General features: G+C 41.4%; 1 protein-coding gene across 4 annotated transcripts in view; it reads left to right on the top strand.

Annotated features, from left to right (window-relative positions):
* LOC129700133 (spermatogenesis-associated protein 7 homolog) overlaps positions 1-26,914 on the top strand; it is a 78,596-nt gene that overhangs the window by 36,892 nt on the left and 14,790 nt on the right. For 2 of the 4 annotated variants that reach the window (XM_055640354.1, XM_055640351.1), the window contains exons 5-7: positions 6,816-7,282; positions 14,137-14,197; positions 24,334-24,455. In XM_055640354.1, the coding sequence (XP_055496329.1) occupies positions 6,816-7,282; positions 14,137-14,197; positions 24,334-24,455 (650 nt within the window). The remainder of the gene's footprint in view (positions 1-6,815; positions 7,283-14,136; positions 14,198-24,333; positions 24,456-26,914) is intronic. The other 2 variants (XM_055640353.1, XM_055640352.1) reach the window with 1 other exon arrangement.

Below are 26,914 nucleotides of genomic sequence, written 5' to 3'. Positions count from 1 at the left end.
TATGGCGATATTTTTTATTTGTATGGGCTACATCGCTTTCTCGTCACAAGTGACTACACAGAATTTGAAGATAGAGGGCATGGTGATGATAATACCATTGGGAATGTAATTAGGTTGTCTTGTTGCAGGTGGCTATTCACCCACACATCAAATTCTGTCAGGATATCAAGGGTAGCTGACCTGTTGATGTCTGGACCTGAGTAATCCTAACAAAATCCAAACTAAGCACTGGTGAGCAAGTTATTGGTGAGAAAGTGTAACTACATCATTTTCTTCAGTATATTTATTTTAAACAAATGGCAATGTCATTCAACTCATTCACTCTACACCCATTTTCCTCCACTATTTCTGGAAAGTCTTGTGTATATTCTGCTGTTACAAGCAGAAGATACAAAAAATTTGTTTATTTTATTATTATTATTATTATTATTATTATTATAATACCCCAATATAATTTCTCCTTTCTCATTCTTAAAGGATCCATATTGATCTCAACTAAACTTTTATCTTATTCCATATCCATAAAAAAATGTATAGTATGTTATGCTTTTAACTGGATTACACTGTTATTCTACTTTCCCTTTTCCTATCAGTGCCTTGATTCTTATTGTTGTATAGATTCCACTTGGAGTCTGGAGAAACAAATATACCAATTCTTTATTGAATTAGTACAAACATTGAAGGGATAATCTCTGACAAGAGTCTCCTGGATTGGTAAACAAGATTATTTCTATACAATTGATGCAAAGATAACATTTGACAATTTACAGATAGCGATATGACTATATGAGTATTGATCATTGAGAGGTATCACTTTAGCCTACCCCACTTGTCCTCCATGTCATTCTCAACATCCTGCATATAGACCAGGACAAGAGTCCTTATTCTTTGGTAGCACCACCAGATATTCAGATATATGATATTTTGTGACATAGTTAGTATTCATCCTGTTTACATTTATTAAATCTATCTTTATCCTTATTTGACAATTTAATGATCTAATTTCATGAACATATATTGCCCTCTGCATTCCAAACAGCCAGTGCATATAGAGTACATAGACACAGGGGTGCAGGTTCATGGTGCTTGGAGCTGGAACATCGCATTACAGTTGTACAAGACATTGGTAAGACCACATTTGGAATATTGTAGGAAAGAACTGTAGATGCTGATTTAAATCAGAGGTAGATACAAAATGCTGGAGTAATTCAGCAGGACAGGCAGCATCTTTGGAGAGAAGGAATTGGTGACATTTTGGGTTGAGACCCTTCTTCACACATGTATTCAGTTCTGATCACTCTGCTGTCGGATGGATGTTATTAAACCACAATCATACTCATGCCTGATACCGTCACAAGTTTGCTTCGATTTAAGAGTTTAGATTGAAATAATTCATTGTCATTCCTTATATATTTTTAGATCATGTTATTCTTCCATAAAGGCTGCACAACTGACAGATTGCCAATTAAATATAATAAAAGTAACCACAGATTACTGGCTAGAGACAGGTGTGAGGCCAAGAGGGATACGTCGTTGCACCTATGTAACTGTTTAATGGACATTTAGTTGGGGGGGGGGGGTTAAAGGGGGGGAGGAGGAGGAAGGTATTTGTAGACTTTAACTAAAATTGGAGAATTCAACATTGTAGGCTACCCAAGCGAAATATGAGGCGCTGTTCCTCCAATTTGCGTGTGGCCTTTCTTTGGCAATGGAGGAGGCCCAGGACAGAAAGGTCAGAATGGGAATGGAAAGTGGTGTTAAATTGGCTAGCAACCGGGAGATCCAGTAGGCCTTCGTGGGCCAAGCATAATTGCACCATAGCATCCATGTACTTTCATTAGTTCCTCAGCATACTGATCTAGAAAACTTTTGCTAATACTCTCCATAATTTTATTCCCCTCAATATTACTGCTAATTTGGTTTGCCCAGTGTAAATGTTGATTAAAGTCCACCTGATTATTTACTTTTGTTGTAACTTTCCCATTTCCTAATGCATCCCGTGCCCAAAGTGTAGCTTAAGCCCACACCTATCAATGCATTCTGCCTCGTACTGCTTCTTACTTCCATTCAAACTAATTCTACTGGAGTTTCTGAGTAAAGATCGTTTGTCTTGAATGCTGTTATCTCATCCTTCTTTCTAACAGCTACTACTACTTTTCACTTTTGCTTATTGACTAATAGATTGATTCTTTATTCTCACATGTAACATGTCATAGTCAAATTCTTTGTTTTGCATACCACACACAAGGTATGTAGAGTCGCCACGTTTAGGGCGCCTATATCTTCAAAAGATCTGGAATAGTTAATTCCCAGCCTTGTTCACTTTGTAACCACATTTCTATGATAGGTACTTGATCATAACCATTTACTTCTATGCATGCCATTAATTCATCTCTTTTGCTGAATGCTTTTGGATAAAGTATGATTTTTTTACTATTTTTCCCTGACCTATTCTAATGGAGACTCAAGACCTGCAGAAGTTTGAATTTGAAGCAAAAACGAGCTGTTGGAGGAACACAGTGAATCAAGCAGCAACTGTGGAGGCAGAGGAGTAGGTGTCTTGGATCAAAATCTTATATCAGGACTGAAATGCACACATGTCTTAAATACAATTGACACAAAGTGGGTAAATTACACCCAAACATCCAAAGTCTATGGATGGAAATGGTCAGTCTGAAAAATGATCATGACCCAAAGCGTCACTTGTTCATTTCCCCCCACATATGTTGGCTGGCCTGCTGAGTTTCTCTACGCTTTGTCTATTTGCACAAGATTCCAGCATCTGCAGTTTCTTGTGTTTATCAGGTATGGTTATTTCCTGATTTACTCGTGGTTAACATAACCCATTTTACTACTCACCATTGTCGTCTTTATCAATTTCTAATGTATCCAAATTTCACCTCTTCAAAATGGTCTCCGTACATTATATAGTTTCAAGACTTATCTATTTATTCAACACACTATAATATTGGATTCAACCTATTTCCAATTTTTGAACATTTCTTCATAACAAAGAAGGTTATTATGGAGTTGTTACCTAGTATAATTAATAATTTATTGTATTTATCTGTTGTATTGCTGTGTCAATGTGTTGTGTTAAAAGCTGCATTAAGTAAGAATTTTATTGTTTTGTTCCTAGTGCATATGACAAACATTCTTGGCACTCATGAGGGCCATTTTGGACTATCTCTGCTGGCTCACAGAGCAATTCTGTTCCTCAATAATTTTCCATATAACCAATTCACCCCACATTCCCATCAAATCTCGCTAAGGTCTACCACTCGCCTACAGACTAGGGGCAATTTGCAGTGGCTAATTAAACTGCTCTGTTTGAAATGTATATCAACAATTTGGATGAGCATGTATAAGACATGTTTGCAGAATAAAACTAAAATAGGGGTATCATAGACAGTGATGATGGTTATCAAAAATTACAGTGGGATCTTGATCAGCTGGCAAGTGGGCTGAGGAATGGCTATGGGGTTTAATTCAGAAAGGTGTGAAGTATGTATTTTGGGAAGTTGATCCAGGGCAGGACCTTCACAGTGAATGGTAGGGCCTGAGGGAGTGTTGTAGAGCAGAGGGATCTAGGCGTACAAGTACATGGTTCCCTGAAAGTGGTGTCACAGGTAGATAGGGTGTTGAAGAAGGCTTTTAGCACACTGGCCATCAGTAGATAGGGAATTGAGTATACATGTTAGGATGTTATGTTACAGTTACACAAGACTTTCTTGAGGCCGCACTTGGAGTATAGGCAGTTTTGGTCACCCTGCTACAGGAAAGCTGCCATTAAGCTGAAAGAAGTGCAGAGAAGATTTACAAGGATGTTGCCAGGGTTCGAGGACCTGAGTTGTAGTGAAGGATTGGGCAGACAGGGACTTCATTCTTTGGAACACTGGAGGCTGAGCAGTGATCTAATAAAGGTGTATAAATTGTGAAGGGAATAGATTGGGTGAATGCACAAAGTCAGAGAATCAAGAACTGGAGGGCATAAGTTAAAGTGAGAGGGGAAAGATTTAATAAGAACATGAGGGGTGACCTACACACACACACAGGATGGTGCATATATGAAACAAGCTGCCAGGGGAAGTGATGGAGACAGGTACAATTCCATTTAAAATACATTTGGATAGGTATATGGATATGAATGGTTTTGAGGGATATGGACGAGGCACTTGCAGGTTAACTCAATTAGGCAACTTGTTTGGCATGGACAAGTGGGGCTGAAGAGCCTGTTTCCATGCTGTATGTCTCCATGTCTCTACCCACAAGCTTGTTTATGGGATGTTGGAGGAAAATTGAGCACTTGGGGAAATAAATGCTGCTCCAGGGAGAGCTTATTAGCTGCATCCCTGTACCATAAGTTTTCATATTAATTCTGAGATCTCTGATCGCATCTAAAGAGGATGCTAGACCCTTGTATCTTTTGGACAAGTGCAAGGCCTGCAGCTCTCCATCATTGCTTTCTGTATCCCCATACCGGCTTCAGTTATAGTCAAACCCTGCTGACCCACTTGATTGATCAGTTCTACAGTACGGTCCTTCCCAGAACCAAACGTCCATGCAACTCTCTTTCTAATGCATTGATCAGATCCGAAACTCTAGCTCTAGCTTCACAGATATTTCCTATGATTTAACTTGCCTTTATATGGTTTGCTTGTTAACATAGGTTTGCCAGCTTTAGCTTGTTAACTTTAGCCTGTTAATATGGGCTTACTAGCTCCAGTATGGAAGTGGATTCTTGTATAGCTTAAGATTTATGCATACTACTTAAGGAACTTTTTTTGTTTTCAAACCATATTTCTGCTCAACATCCTTTTATCTCCTATGATCATCATTTTTAGTCTAAAGACTAAATTTATGCTGGTTTATAGTTCTTTGTCTTTACAGTGAATATTCCTGATAAAAGTATCACTATTGTTGAATAAGTACAGGAACATGGCCCAAAACCTGAGTCTATCCATGTTGCATTTGCCTATAACTTGATGTTATGCATATCTTTTTTGAATAAATGATCGTAGAATTTTCTGTGCATCCTCCCCTTTAACCACATGCTTAGTCATCTCTCCGTAACCATGTAATGTAAGTGCCTAATGGATGGCATTGCTTTCAACGACTATTGGCTAAAAATGGAAAATTGGTTGCTTTTCATTGCTAATGCTGGAGGTCTAATTCATAATTAGCAGTTGAGAATCCTCCAGGTGAAGACATCTTTCAATTTTATCCAACAGTATTATCCCTTTAATGAATTTGGTATCATTTATGCAGCCATTTTGTTCAGATTACCTTAAGATGCTCCACTGCATGCAAGGGACTTTCTCCATATTGTTCCCCATTGGACTAATTGTTGCCCAGAAAGGCCAATATCAGATTTGTTTTATTGTAAGGTTTCAAAGTTTCAAGGTCAGTTTATTGACACATGTACCAATTAACGTACAGTGAAATTCGATTTACCATACAACCATACCAAAAAAAAGCAACTACATGAAAATTAACATTAACATTAACATTAACAATGGATTCCCCACATTCCTCACTGTGATGGAAGGCAATAAAGTCCAAGCTTCTTCCTCTTTATTCTCCCGCGGTCGGGGCAGTCGAACCATCTGCAGTCGGGGTGATTGAAGTTCCCGCATCGGGGCGATGGATGCCCCCAAGTCAGGGCGATCAAAGCCCCCGGGTCGGGGTGGTTGAAGCCCCTGCGTCGGGGCGGTCGAAGCTCCTACGACTTGGAGCTCCCGAAGTAGGTCTCTAACCACAGACTGTGAGCTCCACGATGTTAAAGTTCACGGCACCCGCAGTTGGAGCTCCAAAGTCGATCCCCGACAAGGATCGCGAGCTCCGCGATGGTATGTCCTGCAAGCTCCTGCGGTTGGAGCTCCCGAAGTCGGTCTCCAGCAAAGGTCGCCATCTACTCGATGTTAGGCCTTATTGCAGACGGAGATACGATACGGAAAAAAATCCGTCGAGGTAAAAGATTTTTAAAAACCCCCACCCCCCACGATAAACAAGCTAAAGAACACTGAACATTTAATGCATACTATCAAACAACAAAGAAGGAAGGAACAAGCAGACTGTTGGCAAGGCATCATCTATAAAATCATGAGAGGAATGGATCAGGTAGATGCACAGAATCTCTTGCCCAGAGTAGGGGAATCGAGGACCAGTGGTTCAAGGTGAAGGATGTAAACAAGAGCCAATTCGGGTCTCCAATTGGAGGCGTGGGTTCGCATCCCACTTCTGACACCATGTAAACAAGAGCCAGAGACAGTGGGTGATTTAAACACATCTTTAATGAGCACTTGAAACTTAGCAGTATTGAGGACGACAGGTTGTCAGTGCATCCTAGCTGGTCGAACTGCAGTGCTAGGAACGAGTGTTAGTATAAGTGTTGTAGTGGGGTGGAGTTAGTGATGCTGGCTTGTGTGTGATTGGTTCACATGCATCATCAATCTACAAAGGGGAAAGGATTTAATACAAATCTGAAGGGTAACCTTTTCACACAAAGGAACAAGCTGTAACAAGTGTATGGAACAAGCTGCCAGAGGAGGTAGTTGAGGCTGGGACTATCCCAATGTTTAAGAAACTGTTAGACAGGTACATGAATAGAACAAGTTTGGAGGGATATGGACCAAGCTCCGGCAGGTGCGACTAGTATTGCTTGGACATGTTGGCTGGTATGGGCAAGTTGGGCCGAAGGGCTGTTTCCACACTGTACCAATTAATGACTCTGACTCTATCAGAATGTTTCTTTGGGAACTACTTTGCAATTAACATATTCACATTCTCAATATGTTTTCAATTTTTGTTCACAGAATCGTTCCATACTAGAGCATAATGATGGCACCAGATGCTTAACAAATGGTTGCATAACTCCCAACCAAACCATTGTCTCTTCTCAAGAGTTCTCAATATTACCATCCAGTCCCAGTTTTGATAAGGAAACTGCTCAGAAAATATTTACGACGTGCTACTCAGACTTGAGCTCCGGAACCCCAACATCTTATCAACAACATTATAAAACTTTCTGCAGCTCATCGGCAAGCTTGGCAAATCAGCATTACTACAGAACATTTCAGGATCCACGACAGAAAACATACAGTGGTGATGTATTGGACAAACATGCTCACCACTTTACCAATGAACAACGATTCAGACCACGCATTTTAAAGAAAGAAGCAGAATCTTCTTTGGCCCATTATAGGTATTATACTCCTGTGAAAAAGAAAAAACTCTCCAAAAGGAATCTAGTAACACAAGAAACACAGACTGATTTTAACAGGTACAGTGAATTCGTGCCAACAAACAGTATTTGTTTCAGGAATTTTTGCTGCATATAACAACGATGGCTTGATGTTTGATTGCAGTTTGCAAGTATTAGTTATATTTATAGTTAAAACCTAGAAACAAAATGTCTTTCCATTAAAGAATTAAGAAAGGTACAGTGGAGCAACAGTAGAGTTCCTGCCTTATAGCACCAGAGATCCGGAATATGTAGTTTGCACGTTCTCCCTGTGACCGCATAGGTTTCCTCCAGGTGCTCTGGTTTCCTCCTGCATTCCAAAGATGTGCAGGTTTGTAAGTTAATTGGCTTCTGCATATTGCCCCTAAGGTGTAGGATAAAACTAGTGTATGGGTGATAATTGTTGGAGCGGGCTCGGTGAACCATAGGACCTGTTTCCATGCTGTATCTTCAAACTACACTAAGTACTTTAAAGCTAAGTTGCACTTTCAGTGAAAGTTACAAGTCAAAAATTATTCTTCCATAGATACATAGCCAATAGGTGCAGGAGTAGGCCATTTGGCCCTTCGAGTCAACATCGCCATTCAAGGTGATCATGGCTGATCGTCCAAAATCAGTACCCCATTCCTGCCTTCTCCCCATACCCCTTGATTCCACTAGCCCTAAGAGCTCTATCTAACTCTCTTTTGAATGCATCCAGCGAATCGGTCTCCGCTGCCTTCTGAGGCAGAGAATTCCACAAATTCACAACTCTTTGTGTGAAAAGTTTTATCCTCATCTCAGTTCTAAATGGCCTACCCCTTATTCTTAAACTGTGGCCCCTGGTTTCTAATATTCTAGAATCTAGTATTCCAGGCTACTACAGGGGACACGCAAGAGATTGCCGTGGCTCTGAGAGTTTCAAATTCTTTCTGGCCTGAGAAGTGGTGCTTAGATGGCAGGACAATGGTGGCAACTATGGTAACAATATTCAAAAAGGGCAGCAGGCACAAGCCATATAATTACAGGCTGATGAGTATAACATCAATAGTATGAAAATTATCAGAAACATTTCTGAGGGACAGATTAATCTGTAATTGGAGTGAATTGGGGTTACTCCATGTTAAGGAAAGACTCCATCTGACTCATTGGATTGATTTTTTGAGAAGGTGACTGTGTGTCACAGAGGATAGTGCATTGAGGAAATGTACATGGATTTTGGTAAGGCCCTCAAGGGGATTGGTGAGAAAGATAGCAGCCCATGGGATCTAAGGCTGATGCTGAAATTCTAACACAAAAAAAGTGCTGGAAATACTCAGCAAGTCAGACCACAGCTGTGGGATGTGAAACCGAACTACGGTTAATGTTAAAGACCCTTCATCAGAACTGAAAAAGAAGCCTGTTAAGTTGCAGACAAAATAAGTTTGTTAAATTACAGAGAAGCTGGGGGAGGGCAAACATCTCTGCTAAGATATAAAATGTAGTGACTACGTGCAATAGCGCCACCTTTGGTCGGAGGATTGTAAATTATTGCATAAACCACAGTACACTGTACAAGTCGAGTTCATGTCACCAGTGAGTCAAATCGTATTCTGTGTCTGAGCACAAGATATCACAAAATGGCGACGAGGATGGGATCGCGGATTCCCAAGCTTTAATTGTTCATGTAGATAAGGAATCATACAGAGGTACGGAGAAATGTTGTATAACTGTCGGTGTCACAGAAAGCTGAAAATTCGGTCACAAAGTTTGAATTCTGTGGGACTGTTAAAAATCCAAAATGGCAGTGCACAGCGGGTACATTGGACGATTGGGTGAGTTCCAGCAAAGCTGGGAAATGTTCGAATGTTTAGAGATGTTGCTGCGAATAACATTACTGAAGTAGAAGCTTCTGATGCTGTATCAAGACTTTGAATGAAGCAACTCAAGCTAGGAAAAGAGCAATTTTCCTCACTGAAATGGGTCCCGATGTTTATGATACGGTAAAGAATTTGTTAGCTCCAGCCAAACCAAAGGACATGCCTTTGGATATTTTTAAGAAGTTAACAGAACATTATGACCCTAAGCCCTTAGAAATAGTTGAAAGCTATCGATTTAGAATGAGATGCCAACTTCCAGAGGAGGACATCAGTCATTTTAATGTGGCACTCAAGAGGTTATCAATTCATTGTAATTTGGGAAATTTCCAAGATCGGGAGTTAAGAGACGGTTTCATGTGTGGACTGAGAAGTGAGCGGATCCGAAGTAAGCTGATGACGGTGTATGACCTGACCTTTGAAACAGCTTGTAGAACTGCTTTGTCAATTAATATGGCAGAAAAGGGTTATAGAGAAGTTGGGGCAACTTCTAGACAACCAGCGGAAGAGTTGAACAAGCTGCAGTCCAGCAAACCAAAGACGAATAAGTCGACAAAGACGTCAGAGAATTGTTATCCATGGAAGGGTACCAAGACTGCTGCAAAGTCATGCTATCGCTGTTAGCAGTCTTGTCCATTTTTCAAGGCAGAGTGTTACTCGTGTCACCAGATGGGATATCTAGTGAAGGCTTGTCGCAAGGCTAAGCAGAAAAAAGTTTCAACAACAAGTAAGCTGCATTCTGTGAATGAACTGCAGGCAGAGGAAGAGCCTCTCGAAATATACACCATCTGCAGCAATGAGCTAGCGAACCGGAAGACAAAGAATGTGTCCGTGCAAGTCCTGTTGAATGGAGCTCATGTTAGCATGGAAGTCGACACGGGAGCATCTGTGAGCGTGATTCCATAATTTGTTTATCGGGAGAAGCTGAGTCAAATTCCTTTGGAAGCAAAGCAAATCGAGCTATGTGGTTACTCTGGAGAGAAGATTCCAGTGTTAGGATGCGTACAGGTACCAGTTAGATATAAGGAACGGCAGGCGGAGTTGCCTCTCGTAGTTGTAAAGGGGGATAAGCCTGCTTTGCTAGGTAGAATTGGTTGCAGATCTTGAAGCTCAAGTGGAACGAGATATTCCTCATTCCCGAAGAATTCAAGTGTCCGGACGATGTAATTGAGCAACATCTGAAGGTGCTCAGCGACCAGGGAGAGCCAATCAAGGGGTACAAGGCGAAAGTACGTGTGAAGCAGGAAGCGACACTAGTGCATTGCAAATCACGGGCTGTGCCGTATGCATTTAAGGACATGGTTGAGAAAGAACTGAAAAGACTTGCAGCTGAGAACATTACCAGTAAGGTAGAAAGTAGTGAATGGGCAACACCCATTGTAGTTGTACCTAAACCTGATTTAGACTTTGTGGGATTATAAGGTAACCGTAAACCAGGTACTTGAAGGTAGCATACCAGATACCCTACCAACAGCAGAGGATTTGTTTAGCACCCTCACAAAGGTCTTCACAAAAATGGACTTGATAAATGCCTACTTGCAGTTAGGTGTAGATGATGAATCTAAATCTGAGCTGACTATCAACACGCATTTGGGATTGTTTCAGTTCAATCGACTCCCATATGGTATATCATCAGCCCAAGGGATTTTTCAAGGGGTGATGACACAAGTTCTAGTGGGAATTGAAGGTGTGGTGTGTTACTTGGATGACATCCTCATCTCAGCCCCTGACAGGCAAACACATGATGAAAGGTTGGAAGTGGTACTCAAACGCCTTGAAACACACAGTGTAAGAGTGAAGGCACAGAAGTGTGAGTTCTTTCAGGTAGAGTACTTGAGTCATAAGATAGACAAGCAAGGGTAAAGTTGATGCGATCAAGAACTCCCAGAAACATCTCTGAGATCCGATCCTTTTTAGGATTAGTTAATTAATATGGGAAGTTCGTGCCAAATCTGTCCACCTGTTTACATCCCTTGAACGAGCTCTTGAGAAAAGATGTACCATGGAAGTGGACATGTCAATGTGACCAAGTTTTCAAGTCATGTAAAGCTCAGTAGGCAGAGAGTACAATGCTTGTTTATTATGTTGTAAATAAGCCAATGAAGTTAGCATGTGATGCTTCACCATACGTTGTTGGTGCTGTGATCTCTCATTGCTAGAAAATTGAGAGGAGAGGCCAATTGCATTTGCATCTAGAACATTCAATACCAATGAGAGAAATTATGCGCAAATAAAGCGAGAGGCTCTTGCATTGATTTATGGCGTTAGGAGTACTTGTATGGCAGAAGGTTTGTAATCGAGACGGATCACCAGCCGTTGACAGTGATCCTAAATCCGAAAGCACACATACCAATTCTAGCAGCAGCCAGAATGCAAAGATGGGCATTGATATTGTCTGCATACCAGTATGATATTCAGTATCGTAAGGCAGCAGAGCACAGCAATGCTGACGCCATGTCTAGATTACCTTTGGAATCGGAGGTTACCCCAAACAGAGAGCTTTTATTTTTCTCATGTAGATGAGTTACCTATCACTTCAGGGGACATTTGGAAGGCCACTCACACTGACAGACTTTTGTCAAGAGTGCAGGAGTATGTTATAAATGGATCACCAAACAAATTGCTGGTTTCAGAGGCAGAACTGAAACCATTCTTTGTACGTAGGAATGAACTCTCAGTAGACTAAGGTTGTGTCATGTCGGGAGCGAGAGTTGTAATCCCTGAAAGATATGGAGTAAAATTGCTAGGAGATCTTCATGAAGATCTGAAGAAGGATCTTGACCCGAGACGTCACCTATTCCTTTGCTCCATAGATGCTGCCTCACCCACTGAGATTCTCCAGCATTTTTGTCTACCTTCGATTTTTCCTGCAGTTCTTTCTTAAACAGGAGATCTTCATGATCAGCATTTGGGAATGCATCTAACAAAGAATCTAGCTAGAAGCTATCTATGGTGGCCTGGTCTAGATAAGGACATAGAACAAATGGTGAAAGAGTGTAGCACATGTCAAGCAGTTGGAAAGAATCCACCAACAGTACTGATACAGCCATGGAAATGGCTAGCTAGGGTGTGGCAAAGATTACACGTTGACTTTGCAGAGTTAAATGGACAACAATTGTTCATTGTGATTGATAGTCACTCCAAGTGGGTTGAGGTGTTTCTGATGAACAAAACGATAGACATTTTGCGAGGATTGTTTGCGTCCTATGGATTTCCAGAGGAAATTGTGTCTGATTACGGACCTCAATTCTGTTCACAAGAGTTTGCACAATTCATGAAAGGGAATGGTGTAAAACACACTAGAGTTTATCCATACCATCCCGCTTCAAATGGAGCAGCAGAACGCACAGTGCAAATTGTGAAGCGTACATTAGTCAAACAACTGCTGGATCCAAATCCACAGAAAAGACAGTTGTCTCTGTCTCACAAACTGGCTAACTTTCTGATTACGTATCGAAACACACCTCACACCACTACTGGTCAAACGCCAGCTGAACTGTTCTTGAAGAGAAAACCAAGAACAAGGTTTTCACTGTTGGCTTCTTCTGTTTGAGCCAAACTTGAAGTAGAGTAAAGGGAAGGAGTGTTGAATTGAATCAGAAGGTAAAGGTGAAAAGCCATCATCACAAGTGGATAAAGTGGTTACCTGGAAGAGTAGTGAGAAAGTGCAGACCACGGACATACTTGGTCAAGATGTTTGGAAGTGGGAAGGTGAGAAAAGTACACATTGACCATGTCATGCCGATGCAAGAACAGACAGGTTTGCAACCATTTCAATTAGACGAGTCAGATAATTTGGTTACCACTCAAGTACAGGTACCAACGGATGAATCAGAAATGGTGCAAAAAGGTACACAAGATAGTGAGAGTTTGAGTCAGCCTGAAAATGGAGGTTCAAGTGTGGTTGACAGTCAAACAAAATTGACTGATGGACTGGAATGCATGAATGTAGGTCAAAAGGAAGACTTGACTCGATCAAAAATGAGACCATGTGGTTCTAAACAGTCAGAAACTTTTGGTCAGGGAAGATATCCAGAAAGAAGGAGAAACCCAGTGGTTAAGTTTAATTTGTGAAGTTTATTAGAAGAATAAACTGAATAAACTTTCTGAAGAAAACGTCAACAATGTTATATGCAAAATTATCAACAAGGCGATAACTTTTTCATTAAGGTGGGAGGCGTTGTAATAGCGCCACCTTTGGTCGGATGGTTGTAAATGATTGAATAAACCACAGTACACTGTGCAGTCGAGTATCCGGTCACCAGTGAATCAACTCGTATTATGTGTCTGAGCACAAGATATCACATTGCGGAGATAAAATGTAAAAAAAAATATCTGGTCAATGAGTGAATGGGAACAGTTCAAAAGTGAGAACCTGGACAAAGAATGTAGGAGTTGTAAAATGCAGAGCAGGAAGGTGTACTGGCAGTTCAGACTGGGCATGTCCGCCATTCACTGAGGTTAAAAAAAGAGTAAAAAGAAAAGAAAGGGGGAAATAAAATCGATATAACAGATGGATGAATCTTCTGAATTTTGTAGTCGGAATGGCAGTACTCTGCATATCGCCAACTTGGACAATTTTACATTTTTATCAAGCCAATTAATCTACAAACCTGTATGTCTTTGGAGTGTGGGAGGAAACCAAAAATCTCTGAGAAAACCCACGCAGATCAAGGGGAGAACGTATAAATTCCATACAGACAGCACCCGTAGTCGGGATCGAACCCGGGTCTCTGGCGCTGCATTTTGCTGTAAGGCAGCAACTCCACCGCGGTGCCACTGATTGACACAAACAGAGAAATCGAGTAACTTGAATTTTTAGAATTCAATATTGAGTCCAGAAGGTTGTAGCATGCCAAAACAAAAAATGAGGTTCTGTTTTTTAAGCTTTCATTGTGTCTCATTGTAACAGTGCAGCAGGCCATAGACTGATTGGTCAGTGAGAGTGGTTTGGAGAATTAAAACAAGCAAGATGACAAACTTAAAGATTTAAGATACATTTATTCACGTTTAGTTAATGCTGTCCAAAATGTTAAACTTACATTTTGTAATTCATAGCACTCAAGATGTATCGTCACTGGAAAACAAGAGATGTTGTCCACACTTGATCTCATCACAGGTTAGATGATAAGAAGTTTAGCATTCCAAGCAAACTTAAATGTTGCAGTGAAAGATAAAGCTTTTCACTCATGTGAAATGTAATTAGTCTAAATATTTGACACACTGTATAGATGAAGCATTCACCGATCAGTAATGAGTTATTCTTGATCTTCATATTTTAAATGATAATGATTTTTTTTTGTAATTGAAACTTAGAAATTAAATGTAAGATTTATCAATTGTATAATGTTCTGCAAGTATCCGTTGTTTGTGAAATCCAGTGTTGATCAGCACCTTCAGCGAAGTGCTGTGAATGATCCTTATCAGCCAACATCTGCGATTCCACCATAACCACAAATGACATTCTTCAGCCAGTTTGAATCACTCCATGTGATATCAAAACATGACTGCGTACATTGGCACAGCAAACGATCTGTATTTGTGTTCCTGTGCTGAAGACTAGCTGCTCTAGAACTAATAGAACTGATCACTCCATTAACCAAACTGCATTGCTGTACCTGTATTGAAATTGCATCCTTCTCTTCAGTTCTGATGACTCTGAGGTGTATGTTAAATTTTAGAAGGGATTTTAGTTTGTCGTAAGTGACAGGATTTACTTGATGCGGTATGTGGAGTGCTGTGCAGTCTTTGTGCTGTCGATAGATGGGTTCTGCATGCTCTGTTGCAGAGACGTAAGAGGTCCTCTGCCTTCCTAGATACTCCTCCATTTTAATTAGTCACAGGGCTTGGATTCCTGAGGATATTACCTATTTTTAAGGAGGATTTTGAATATATTTGAAGTATTTTGTGCTCTTCCTGGAATCTTTTTGATGTCTTGTAGCTCGGAGTACACATTCCAGGGTCTGTGATTAGATGTACGGATAATATGGTCCATCCACCAGAATTGATTGTGTTTGATTTGGGAGTCTAGATGCTGGGTATGTTGACCTGGGAGAGGACTCTGGCATTAGCTTACCAATTGGTAATACATTTGAAGGATTTTGTAGAGACAACATTGTAGTTCTTCAGCTCTTTTGTTGAGGTGCCAACAGTAAGTTGTTTAACTCTCCAAAGTACACAGGCGGATGCACATCCCTGCTTTGAGGTTTTGTTGTTTGGTTTGATTGAGAACTTACTTGAAGTCTGTGCCGGAGCACTTGAGGTTGTGGTGAAATTGGTCTATCTTTGCTGAGAATTGGCTCTCAAAAAATTGAAACTTTTCTAGAATCTCATTCTGACTATTAGGGATGGATCCCTGAAAGCATCAAAAAAGGACATTGAAGGACACATCAGAACCATCTACGCTGATGAGTTAAAAGATGAACCGATTTTTGTCCCCGCTGACATCCCAACAACCCCACCCCCACAACATCAATTTGACATCAGCCCTCCCAAGCTGAGTGAGGTAAAAGAAGTAGTGAGGAAGGCAAGAACGGCCTCTGCACCAGGCCCTAATGGTGTTCCCTATTGTGTCTACAAGAATGCCCTGGATATTCTGAAATTTCTCTGGAGGAACATGAGGGTTGTGTGGGAAAAGCAAGTTGTCCCCAAAGCCTGGCGAAGAGCGGGGGGAGTGATAATCCCAAAATAAAAAAAATTGTCCACCATCGAACAGTTCTGGCAAATAAACCTTCTTAACATAGAGGGCAAGATCTTTTTCAGTGTGGTGGCGAAAAGACTTACAAAGAATCTGAAACAAAACCATTGATATTGATACAAAGTATCTGAAACAAAACCATTGACATTGATACGTCAATCCAAAAGGCTGGTATAGCAGGCTTCCCGGGATGCCTTGAACATACCAGCGTCATATGGCGTGAAATCCAGACTGCTAAGAAAGAACAAAAGAATCTGCATGTCTTGTTCCTCGACCTGGCCAATGCCTATGGATCAGTTCCTCATTCGCTACTGTGGACTGCTTTTGAATTCTTTCAGGTGCCTGCAATAATAATAATAATAATAATAATAATAATAATTTTATTTATAGAGCACTTTAAAAACAATCATAGTTGCAACAAAGTGCTGTACATCACTAATCATTGACAAAAAAGTCAATACACACCAATAATGTACTGGCCAAGCTGAAAAATATCACAAACTCCCTGCTGGACCCTCTGCAGTTTGCATATCCGGCCAATAGATCTGTGGATGATGCAGTCAACCTGGGCCTGCACTTCATCCTGCAGCACCTAGACCGCCAGGGGTCTTATATGGGGATTTTGTTTGTTGATTTTAGCTCTGCATTCAACGCCATTGTGCCAGAGCTACTACACTCCAAACCTTCCGAGTTGACTGTGCCTGAACCCCTCTGTCAGTGGATCACCAACTTCCTGACAGACAGGAAGCAGCATGTGAGGCTGGGAAAGCACATCTCGGACCCGCAAATACTCAGCATAGGAGCACCGCAAGGCTGCGTACTCTCTCCTCTCCTCTACTCTCTCTACACCAACGACTGCACCTCCACAGACACCTCTGTCAAGCTTCTCAAGTTTGCGGACGACACAACCCTGATTGGACTGATCCAGGATGGGGAGGAATCTACCTACATACAGGAAGTGTCACAGCTGACGTCCTGGTGCCGTAGCAACAGCCTAGAGCTCAATGCTCTTAAGACAGTGGAATTGATTGTAGACTTTAGGACAGCTCCCCCTCCCCTCACCCCACTCACCATCAACAACACCACAGTCACATCTGTGGAGTCTTTTAAGTTCCTGGGAACCATCATCTCCAAGGACCTTAACTGGGGGGCCACTATCGACTCCACAGTTAAAAAGGCACAACAGAGGATGCACTTCCTGCGGCAGCTGAGGAAGCACAATCTGCCACAGGCAATGATGGTCCAATTCTACACGGCCATCGTAGAGTCTGTACTCACCTTCTCCATCATGGTCTGGTTTGGCTCAGCCACCAAGCACGTTACCTGAAGGCTGCAGCGAATCGTCCGATCAGCAGAGAAGATTATTGGCTGCAACCTTCCCTCCATTGATGAACTGTGCACTGCAAAGGCCAGGAAGCGAGCGGGCAAGATCATCTCTGACCCCTCTCACACTGGCCACACATTCTTTGAATCACTTCCCTCTGGAAGGTGACTCAAGACTGTCAAAGCTGCCACAGCCAGACATAAAAACATTTTTTATCCACGAGTAGTTGTTCTACTCAACAGCCAAAAATCTGTAGACTCCCTTTGATCTAGTATTTTGTTGGTTCACATGCTTGATCAATGGTGTTTTATCATTAATGTTTTATTATTATTAATGTTTAGTGTTTTCTGAGTCCTTCATAACTGTCACTATGTCATGTTGTTTCTTGTGGGCAGAGCACCAAGGCAAATTCCTTGTATGTGAATACTTGGCCAATAAACTTACTTACTTACTTAATAACAAATCTGGTAAAAAAAACTACTCCCAGGATATGCGATTTTTTTTCACAACATCAGACTTGATGGTAACCACTGGAAGTAGGCATCATGGCGGGGTGCACCATCTCCCCATTGGCCTTCACTATGACAATGGAGCTCATTATGAGAGCTTCAAAATAGGTTGTGGGAGGAAAATGGCTACAGTGTGATTAGCGATTGCCACCTATACGAGCCTCTATGGACGATATAACAACACTAACAACAACTATCCCCTGCACCGAGACTTCTGGAAAAACTTCATCAAAACATGTCATGGACAAGGATGAAGATTAAACCCAGCAAATGCAGAAGCATCTCCATTGTCAAAGGTCGTCAAGGATCAAAGATTTCATATTGACGGAATACCTGTTCCAACTGTTTCAGAAATGCCAGTGAAGAGCTTGGACCGATGGTATGATGCAAAGCTCAAGGACACCGAGCAGTTTGAACAACTCAAAAAGGATACCATCACGCACATAGCTCGCATCAACAAGACCTTGCTACCAGGAAACCTCAAGCTGTGGTGCTTCCATTTTGGCATACTACCAAGAATCATGTGGCCTTTAACTATGTATGAAATCCCCATCAACAAAGTGGAAAAGCTGGAAAGAATGATCAGCACACAGGTGAAACAGTGGCTTGGACTTCCACGATGCTTATGTGCTGTCGGAGTGTAGGGCAGTGGCAAATTGGAATTGCCCATTGCAGGACTTGTGGAAGAGTTCAAATGCACTAAAGCAAGGTTGGTCATGACCCTCACTGCATCTGAACATACTGTTATTTGAACAGCAGCCCCCAGTGTGGCAAAGGGGAGGAAGTGGACCCCGTCTGAAGCCATTCAGAGTGCTAAGTCTGCTCTTCATTTCCGGGATGTGGTTGGCCAAGTCCAACACGGGAGAGCCGGGATCAGGCTCGTCCCAAAAGCTCCTCAAAGGCACAAGGCAACATCAGTGCAGAAGAGACGGCTTGTTGTGGAGGAGGTGAGAAGACGGGAGGAGGCAAAGCGACACGCCAAGGCCGTCTCCATAGCCAAGCAGGGCCAATGAACGAACTGGGAGAGCCTGGAAAAGAGAAAACTCAGCTGGCGTAACATCTGGCAAATGGAGGGATCTCGGCTTAAGTTTTGTCATCAGAGCCACTTATGTTTTACCATCATCCCAGAACCTGAAGCAGTGGTTCAGAGAAGACCCTGCTTGCTCCCTTTGCCAAGCACCTGCATCACTAAGGCGCATTTTAACAGGATGCACTCTGTTAAACAGGACAGTGGTTCAGAGAAGACCCTGCTTGCTCCCTTTGCCAAGCACCTGCATCACTAAGGCACATTTTAACAGGATGCACTCTGTTAAACAGGATGCACTCTGTTTAACAGGATGCACCTCGCCCAAGGGTGTTACACTTGGCGGCATAACCAAGTTTTCAGACAGCCAGCATCAATCCTGGACAGAGGCGAACGATCACAAATGCTTCCCCACAAACATCGGCAGGAAATGTCCACTTCACAACATTAGTACCAGCAGGCCAACCTCCATAACGTCAAAGAATGCAAGCATTCTGCAGCCTGCTCGGGATTGGAAAATGGAAGTGGACTTGGAAAAAAAGCTTTTGTTTCCCCCAGACATTGTGGTTACAACACTGGCCAGACATGGTCCTGTGGTCCGCAATAACCAACTTGGCATATGTTGTGGAATTGACAGTTCCATGGGAAGATGATGTTGATGAAGCTTTTGAGAGGAAAAAGACCACATACTCTGAACGGGCAACTGAAGCTTCCCAGAATGGCTGGCAGACCAAGATTTTCCCTGTAGAAGTGGGTTGCAGGGGATTTGTTGCTGCATCTACGACCAGGCTAGTAAAGAAAATGGGGGTGAGTGGTCGCTTCCACCAACAAGCAATCAAGTCATTATCATATTCTGCAGGAAAAAAGCAGCAATTGGCTTTGGATGAAAAGGAAAGTTAACAGTTGGGCTGCAAGATGAAGACAGGAGAGTATGGAAATGAGGGGGGTGTACCTGGGACACCAGGTATCACTGTTGAGCCCTCTGGAGACGTTGTGGGTTTATCAATGAAATGTCAAAGAAGGAGGGTGCACACCTGATGACCCCGATGACGTACCCTACCCTACCTTTCACCACTTCAATCCCACTGCAAATAGCAAGAGTGCCGACTTATTACAGGGATTGAAATATCAAATCCTATTAGCTCTACTGATGTCCTCTTGTATGCTTCAAACAGGATTATGGATCATGACATTTACATTGTTGTGAAGCAGATTTGAGGAGAATTTCTAATCTCTAATTACGGATTATTGAAGAAGTCAGCAATATGTGAGATCAATAAAGACCTTCCGCACTGGTTGGTATTACTCTCTACATTTATTTTGCCGCATAATGAAGATCTTGCCCATTCTACCTCGAGAAGGACAGAATCTGCACAATGACTCTGGGAGGTGTTCTTCAACCAATGGAAGGAGATGGTTGAGGAGGATCCTTATGACAGCTTTTCCGGTGATGAAAAGTGGGGACTCAGCAATTACAGTAATAGGATATTTCTCCTTTCTTGAAGATGGTAACAATTAGGATGTCTCCAAAGCCCTCTGGCATATTCTAGCTACAAATAAGAAAGATAAAATTATAAAGGTGCTATTACAAAGTAGAATGCTGTATGAAGAAGCCTTAATAAAAATAAAAGCAAAATGAAAAATCGAAATGAAATCTTTTAAAAAGAATTCATTATCTGCATAAAGGAACATTAGTGTTGGAGGTTATTCATCTTTGCACCTTGATGTCTGATGTCTGCCTTTCAGACCAATAAAGTTCACTTCATCATACCGTCAGAAATAAGCTTGTTCACTAATGATTGCATAAAGTTCATCTCTATTCACAACAAATATTATAGTTGTCCATATTCAAACCTGGCTTAGGTTGATATGTGGCAAGTAGAATGTATACCAACAAACAGCCATCCACAAAGAAAGACCACAACCATCCCCACAAACCTGCAAGTCACATAATTGGTTTAACATTCACAGAATCTCTCGTCAAAGGTGTTTTCCAAGTATATTAAGGGCAAAATAATACACCAGAGAAAGCATTGAAAGCCTATTTGAAATGACAGGGGCAAGCTGTGGAACATGGAGCCAGAACATGTAGGTGGGATCTTAAATGAATGCTTTACATCAGCATTCTCAAAGAAAAATGACTTTGTAGTGAGAGGATTCAGCAAAGAGAAAGGTGAAATTCCACTGCAAGTTTCCATAAATAAAGAGGAGTTAGTTGGTGCCTTAGTAGACTTAAATGTGGATAAATTCCCTGGGCCTGATAAGATTTATCCCAGGCTGTCATGGGACGAAGGGAATAGTTTGTTGGCGCTCTGGTCACAAGTGAGCTACCAGATAATTCGAGGGACAGCAGGAAAAATCACAGGTAATTATTGACCTGCAAGTCAAACAGGGAAGACAACAAAAAAAATTATGGGACATGATTAATGATAACTTAAAAGGGCAGGGACTAATCAGAGATAGCTTGGTCGTGGCTTTGTCAAGGGCAGAACCTGCCTGATCAATCTAAAGGAATTTTTTGAAGAGGCAACAAAATATATTGATAAAGGCAATGCAGTGGACATGGTTTACATGGACTTTAGTAAGGCCTTTGACAGGGCCCCACATGTTTGTAGTTTGGGCCCCATGGGATTTAAGGCCATGGGAATCCAGAGGCAGAGAGTGATGGTTTAGGGTTGATTTGTGATGGGTGTTTAGGGTTGATTTGTGTTGGATAACTGTGGACAGGGATAGTTAATGAAATCCTTGCTGCTTCCAATTTCCAAATAATTTAGTGTGGATGCAGGAGGCACAATCAGTAAGTTCGTAGATGACATGAAGATAGATGGAATAGTTGACAGTATATAGGGAAGTATTAGACTACAAGTTGATATTTGTGTGTTGGCAAAATGGATATAGAAATGAGAGATGGTGATTAATCCAGATGTCTGTGAAGTGATGCATTTGGGGAACACTAATGAGACTTGGACATGCACCATGCTTGGTTTTGAATGGAGCAGAGAAACAGGCCCCAGAACCCACAAAAGGTAGACATAAAATGCTGGAGTAACTCAGCAGGACAGGCAGCATCTCTGGAGAGAAGAAATGGGTGCCATTTTGGGTCGAGACCCTTCCACCCACAATGTTGGTGTTGAACATGATGCCAAGTTAAACTAATCTCCTCTGTGTCTGCATGTTACCCATATCCTTCCTTTCCTTGTATATCCATGTGCCTATCTCAAAGCCTGCTAAACAGCAGTATCATATCGGCTTCCACCACCACCACATCTGGCAGCGCTTTCCAGGCATCCACCATTTTGTGTAAAAACCCCACTCATCATCTTTCAACATTTCTCCAACTGACCTTAAAGCTTTGCCTCTAGTCTTTATTCCTACCCTGAGAAAAATGTTCTGACTGTCTATTCTATCTATACCTCTCATAATTTTATATGCTTCAATCAGATCTCACCTCAATGTCTGACGCTCCACAGAAAAAAAATTGATGTTTGTCCAACCTCTCCATTTAGCTAATACCCTCTAAACCAGGCAGCATTCTGGTAAACCACTTCTGCAATATTTCCAAAGCCCCCACATCCTTCTCGTGATGTGGCGACCAGAACTGCATGCAATACTCTAAATGCGACCAAACGTAAGTTTTATAAAGCTGTAACATGACTTCTTAACACTTATACTCAATGCCTAATCAATGAAGGCGGGCCTACCATATACCTTCTTTACCATTCTATTCAGCCATGGCAGTGCTGGCTCGAAGGGCCAAATGGCCTACTCCTGCACATATTGTCTATTTACTTGTAATGCTACTTTCAGGGAGCTATGGACTTGGACCCCAAGATCCCTCTGTGCATCAATGCTGTTAAGAATCTTACCATTAATTGTATATTTTCCTCTTACATTCAATCTCCCAAAGTGTTTAGTTTAGTTTAAAGGTGCAGCTTGAAACAGATCCTTCAGCCCACTGAGACCATGCCAACCAAGTCACATGAGTTCTATTATTATTCCCACTATCTGCTTCATTTATTAGGGACAATTTACAAAGGCAAATTAATCTACAAAACCGCACGACTTTGGGATGTGGGCGGAAACTAAAGCACACGGATGAAACCCACGTAGTCACAGGGAGAATGTGAACATTCCATACAGACAGCACCCAAGGTCAGAATCAAACCCAGGTCTCTGGTATTGTGAGGCAGCAGCTCTACCACTGCACCCTGACACCTCACACTTGCTTGGATTCAACTTCAAAGATTCTTGCAGGTGGCAGTGCAGGTAAATAACATGGTTAAGTAGGCATATGGGATGTATGAGTTCATTAGAGGGGGCATTGAATACAAGAGCAGACACTCTGACTTTATAAAACCTTGTTCAGACCTTAACTGGAGTACTGGGTGATGTTCTGGTCACCACACTTTAGGAAAGATGGGATAGTGCTGAAGAGGAGATTCAACTTTATATTGCCCGAGATGGGGCTTTTTAGTTATGAGGAGAGACAGGGAGACTGTGTATGTTTTCCCTGGAGTGGAGGAGGTTAAGATGGGACATGATTGAGCCATATAAAATTATGTGATATAGATAGGATAGACTGCAGGAACTACCTCCTATCAGAGGTAGATAAAAATAGAGAACATAAATTTAGGATAAGGGGCAAGATGGGATCTGAGGGGGACCTTTTTGAGGGTGGTGAGTGCTCTGATAGAATAGTAGAAGCAGAACAGTGACAGCGTTTAAGAAGTGTCAAGACAAGCACTTGTCCAAGTATATACAGCTGTGGGTCAAGTGCTGGAAGGATTTCCATGGTTGATGTGGAGGTGATGGGATGAATAGCCCGCTTCCGTGCTCCACATAATAGGACACATTTTACGACTTGAACATAAAAGGAGGCGGAATGTTCAGACTCGCTACGATCTGCAAGGCAAATGATAGGGTGCCAATGAAATACCCTCTAGTTCACTCAACCGCTGAATAAACTCAAGAAAATTAGGTTTTTGGGTGTTATGGAAATCAAGGTATGGAATAAGTGCAGGAAAGTGCCACAAAAGTAAAAGTTATGCTAGAATCTTTTTAAATGATGAAACAGTATAACCTACCCCTGCTTCTATTTCTTGAATTTTTAAATTCCAATAATCTTAAGAAACTAAGCATGAGTCTGAATGAAGTAATCCCGTTTATCAATGACTGCACCACTGCCATAAAACATTAATTCGCTTCACCACTATCATACTGTGCTACAGATGTGTTCAATCTGCAAAGTATACGCAGAAACTAGCAGGCTTACAACCTTCTAAAATCTGTAACCTTCATTGCTTGACAAGGACTTTTCAGATATATGAAAATACCATTAGCACCAATTCCTTCAAGTTATTCAAAATGCTATCTTTAACACTGTACCATCATTTTCACTGAGTCAGAATCCTAGAACTCCCCACCTTAGCAACAAATGTGGTATTATCTTTACCACAGAGGCTTCAAAGCCGTCCATCGCTTTATCGATGCCAATCTGTAATTGATAACAAACTGCTATCTTAACCCTATCCCTATATTCCTATATGTCTGCAGAATGAGTTTTTATTTTCATTTTGGATATGCTGAACATGTTATTAATTAACATCAATTTTACGAGTACTGACTGATAAAGTAGTATGATGATATTTTATAGTATATTATATTCATTAGGACTATAAGATGTGTTATTTTGTTCTAATAGCCTGAATATGATAAACAGACGTGCTCTGATTACGAAGAGGACATTAATGACTATCCACTTAATTTGGATTGTGAAAAGTTACAAGAATGTTTTGAATGTCCTGATCACAACAATTCTCCAAGGTAATAAAAAAGAACTGCAGATGCTGGTTGGAATAAAAAATAGATTCAAAATGCTAGAGGAACTCAGTGCAACATCTTTGCAGAAATGGACAGGTGACGTTTCGGTTGGTACCCTTCTTCAAACTATACACACAGATCCATATGCAAAGAAATTGCATTTAGTGCTTACTTCTTCTTTAACCTGTTTTCTTTCCTTTCCTTTCTCTTCCATCATTTCTCTGTTCTCTTTCTTTTCCCCTTGCCCTTCAAATTATTCCAGTGACCTCCAAGTTCCACCTATGGCCATGCTATTATCTAATCCTAACCCTAATGCATTCACCTGAGGTGTTTCTAAATCTGCTCAATGCTCACACAACGGCATTACAATTCCTTAACTTTGTGTTAGTTTTTCATGAAAAAATTTACATTTATTTCAAGTTTAATAACATTATTTTTTACTTCACCTTTCCCAAACTAAATGATATAGTAATCAACATAGTAAGCAGAATCGCAACTGCGAATCACAACTGTGGCCTATTGAGGACCGGTGCAGTTGACTGAGTGAATTTGTATCTTGTACAATCACGGTTTGAAAAATGATACAATTTTCAAATACCTCAAAAAGCAGAAATTGATACCATCACACTCAAAACATGTTTGTTTGATAAATTGGTTTGGCCAATTGTTGACTGCTTAATTTAAGTTGCAACACTGTAAACCAAAACTTACAAAAAGAATACGTGAACCTACAAAGAGAGAGGAAATTGCAACCATATTTCAGTGAAACATATCCATATCAGAACAAAACACAATACAACCATAACAGATAATAAATGTTCTGCACAAAGTTGGAAATGCTAAAAAATGTGTTTAATTATGAAGATATTTATTCTGAAATTAATCTTATTCGATATCGCTAATTTGAGATATGCTGAACAGCATTAGAAACTAATATTCTTTGAAGAAGCGCAAACGGTGTGTACGGAAATGGCATTTTTAATGGACTCCCTCAATTAGCTTAATATAAGTTGGGAAGAGTTAAAGTTCTTGGATGTTATGCATGTTAAAGAAGCCTCGGACTATTTTTTAAAAGATCTCAGAAATACTGCAGATTGGAGCAATCATAGAATCATTGGTAATGACACCACTGAGATGATAATATTTTCAAATAGATTAAACTTATTCAAACCTGGGAAGCAAATGCTTTAATTTTAAAAAATAATTCAGTGAAAATTTTTAACAAACTGCAGCTGTCATGAGATATGTCTGAAACAGTCGAGCATGATCTTCAGTACGAGTGCTTTACACAGATCTTGGTACCAACGGCAAATTTAGAACTTGTGATGGTAGATCATTAATAAAAATAATCCAGTATACCAGGACCGACACCTTTTATTGTGTTAGACAAAAATGTTGGAGGAACTCAGCGAGTGAGGCAGCATCTTTTCTTATAGAAACATCAACATCAGCATTCTTATAGAAACTTACAAAATTCTTAAGGGGTTGGACAGGTTAGATGCAGGAAGATTGTTCCCGATGTTAGGGAAGTCCAGGACAAGGGGTCACAGCTTAAGGATAAGGGGGAAATCCTTTAAAACCGAGATGAGAAGAACTTTTTTCACACAGAGAGTGGTGAATCTCTGGAACTCTCTGCCACAGAGGGTATTTGAGGCCAGTTCATTGGCTATATTTAAGAGGGAGTTAGATGTGGCCCTTGTGGCCAAGGGGATCAGAGGGTATGGAGAGAAGGCAGGTACGGGATATTGAGTTGGATGATCAGCCATGATCATATTAAATGGCGGTGCAGGCTCGAAGGGCCGAATGGCCTACTCCTGCACCTAATTTCTATGTTTCTATGTTTCTATCTATGGAGAGAAGGAATAAGCGATGTTTTTGGTCGAGACCCTTCTTTAGACTGATGTGGGGGGCGGGAAAAGGAAAGGAAGAGGCGGAGCCAGTAGGCTTGTGGGAGACCTGGGGAGGGGAAGGAGGGAGAAAGCAAGGACTATCTGAAATTAGAGGTCAATGTTCATACCACTTGGGTGTAAACTACCTAAGCGAAATATGAGGTGCTGTTCCTTCAATTTGCGCTAGGCCGCACTCTGGCAATGGAGGCCCAGGACAGAGAGGTCAGATTCGGAATGGGAGGGGGAGTTGAAGTGCTGAGCCACCAGGAGATCAGGTTGCTTAGTGCGAACTGAGCAGAGGTGTTGGGCGAAGCGATCACCGAGCCTACGCTTGGCCTCGCCGATGTAGAGAAGTTGACACCTGGAACAGCGGATGCAGTAGATGAGGTTGGAGAAGGTGTAGGTGAATCTTCTGCCTCACCTGGAAAGACTGCTTGGGTCCTTGGATGGAGTCGAGGGGGGAGGTAAAGCGACAAGTGTAGCATTTCCTGCGGTTGCAAGGGAAAGTACCCGGGGAGGGGGATGTTTGGGTGGGAAGGGACAAATTGACCAGGGAGTTACGGAAGGAATGGT

This window comes from Leucoraja erinacea, chromosome 9 (assembly GCF_028641065.1).
Source record: "Leucoraja erinacea ecotype New England chromosome 9, Leri_hhj_1, whole genome shotgun sequence".
Taxonomy (NCBI): domain Eukaryota; kingdom Metazoa; phylum Chordata; class Chondrichthyes; order Rajiformes; family Rajidae; genus Leucoraja; species Leucoraja erinaceus.
This window is presented reverse-complemented; position numbering and strand designations above follow the sequence as displayed.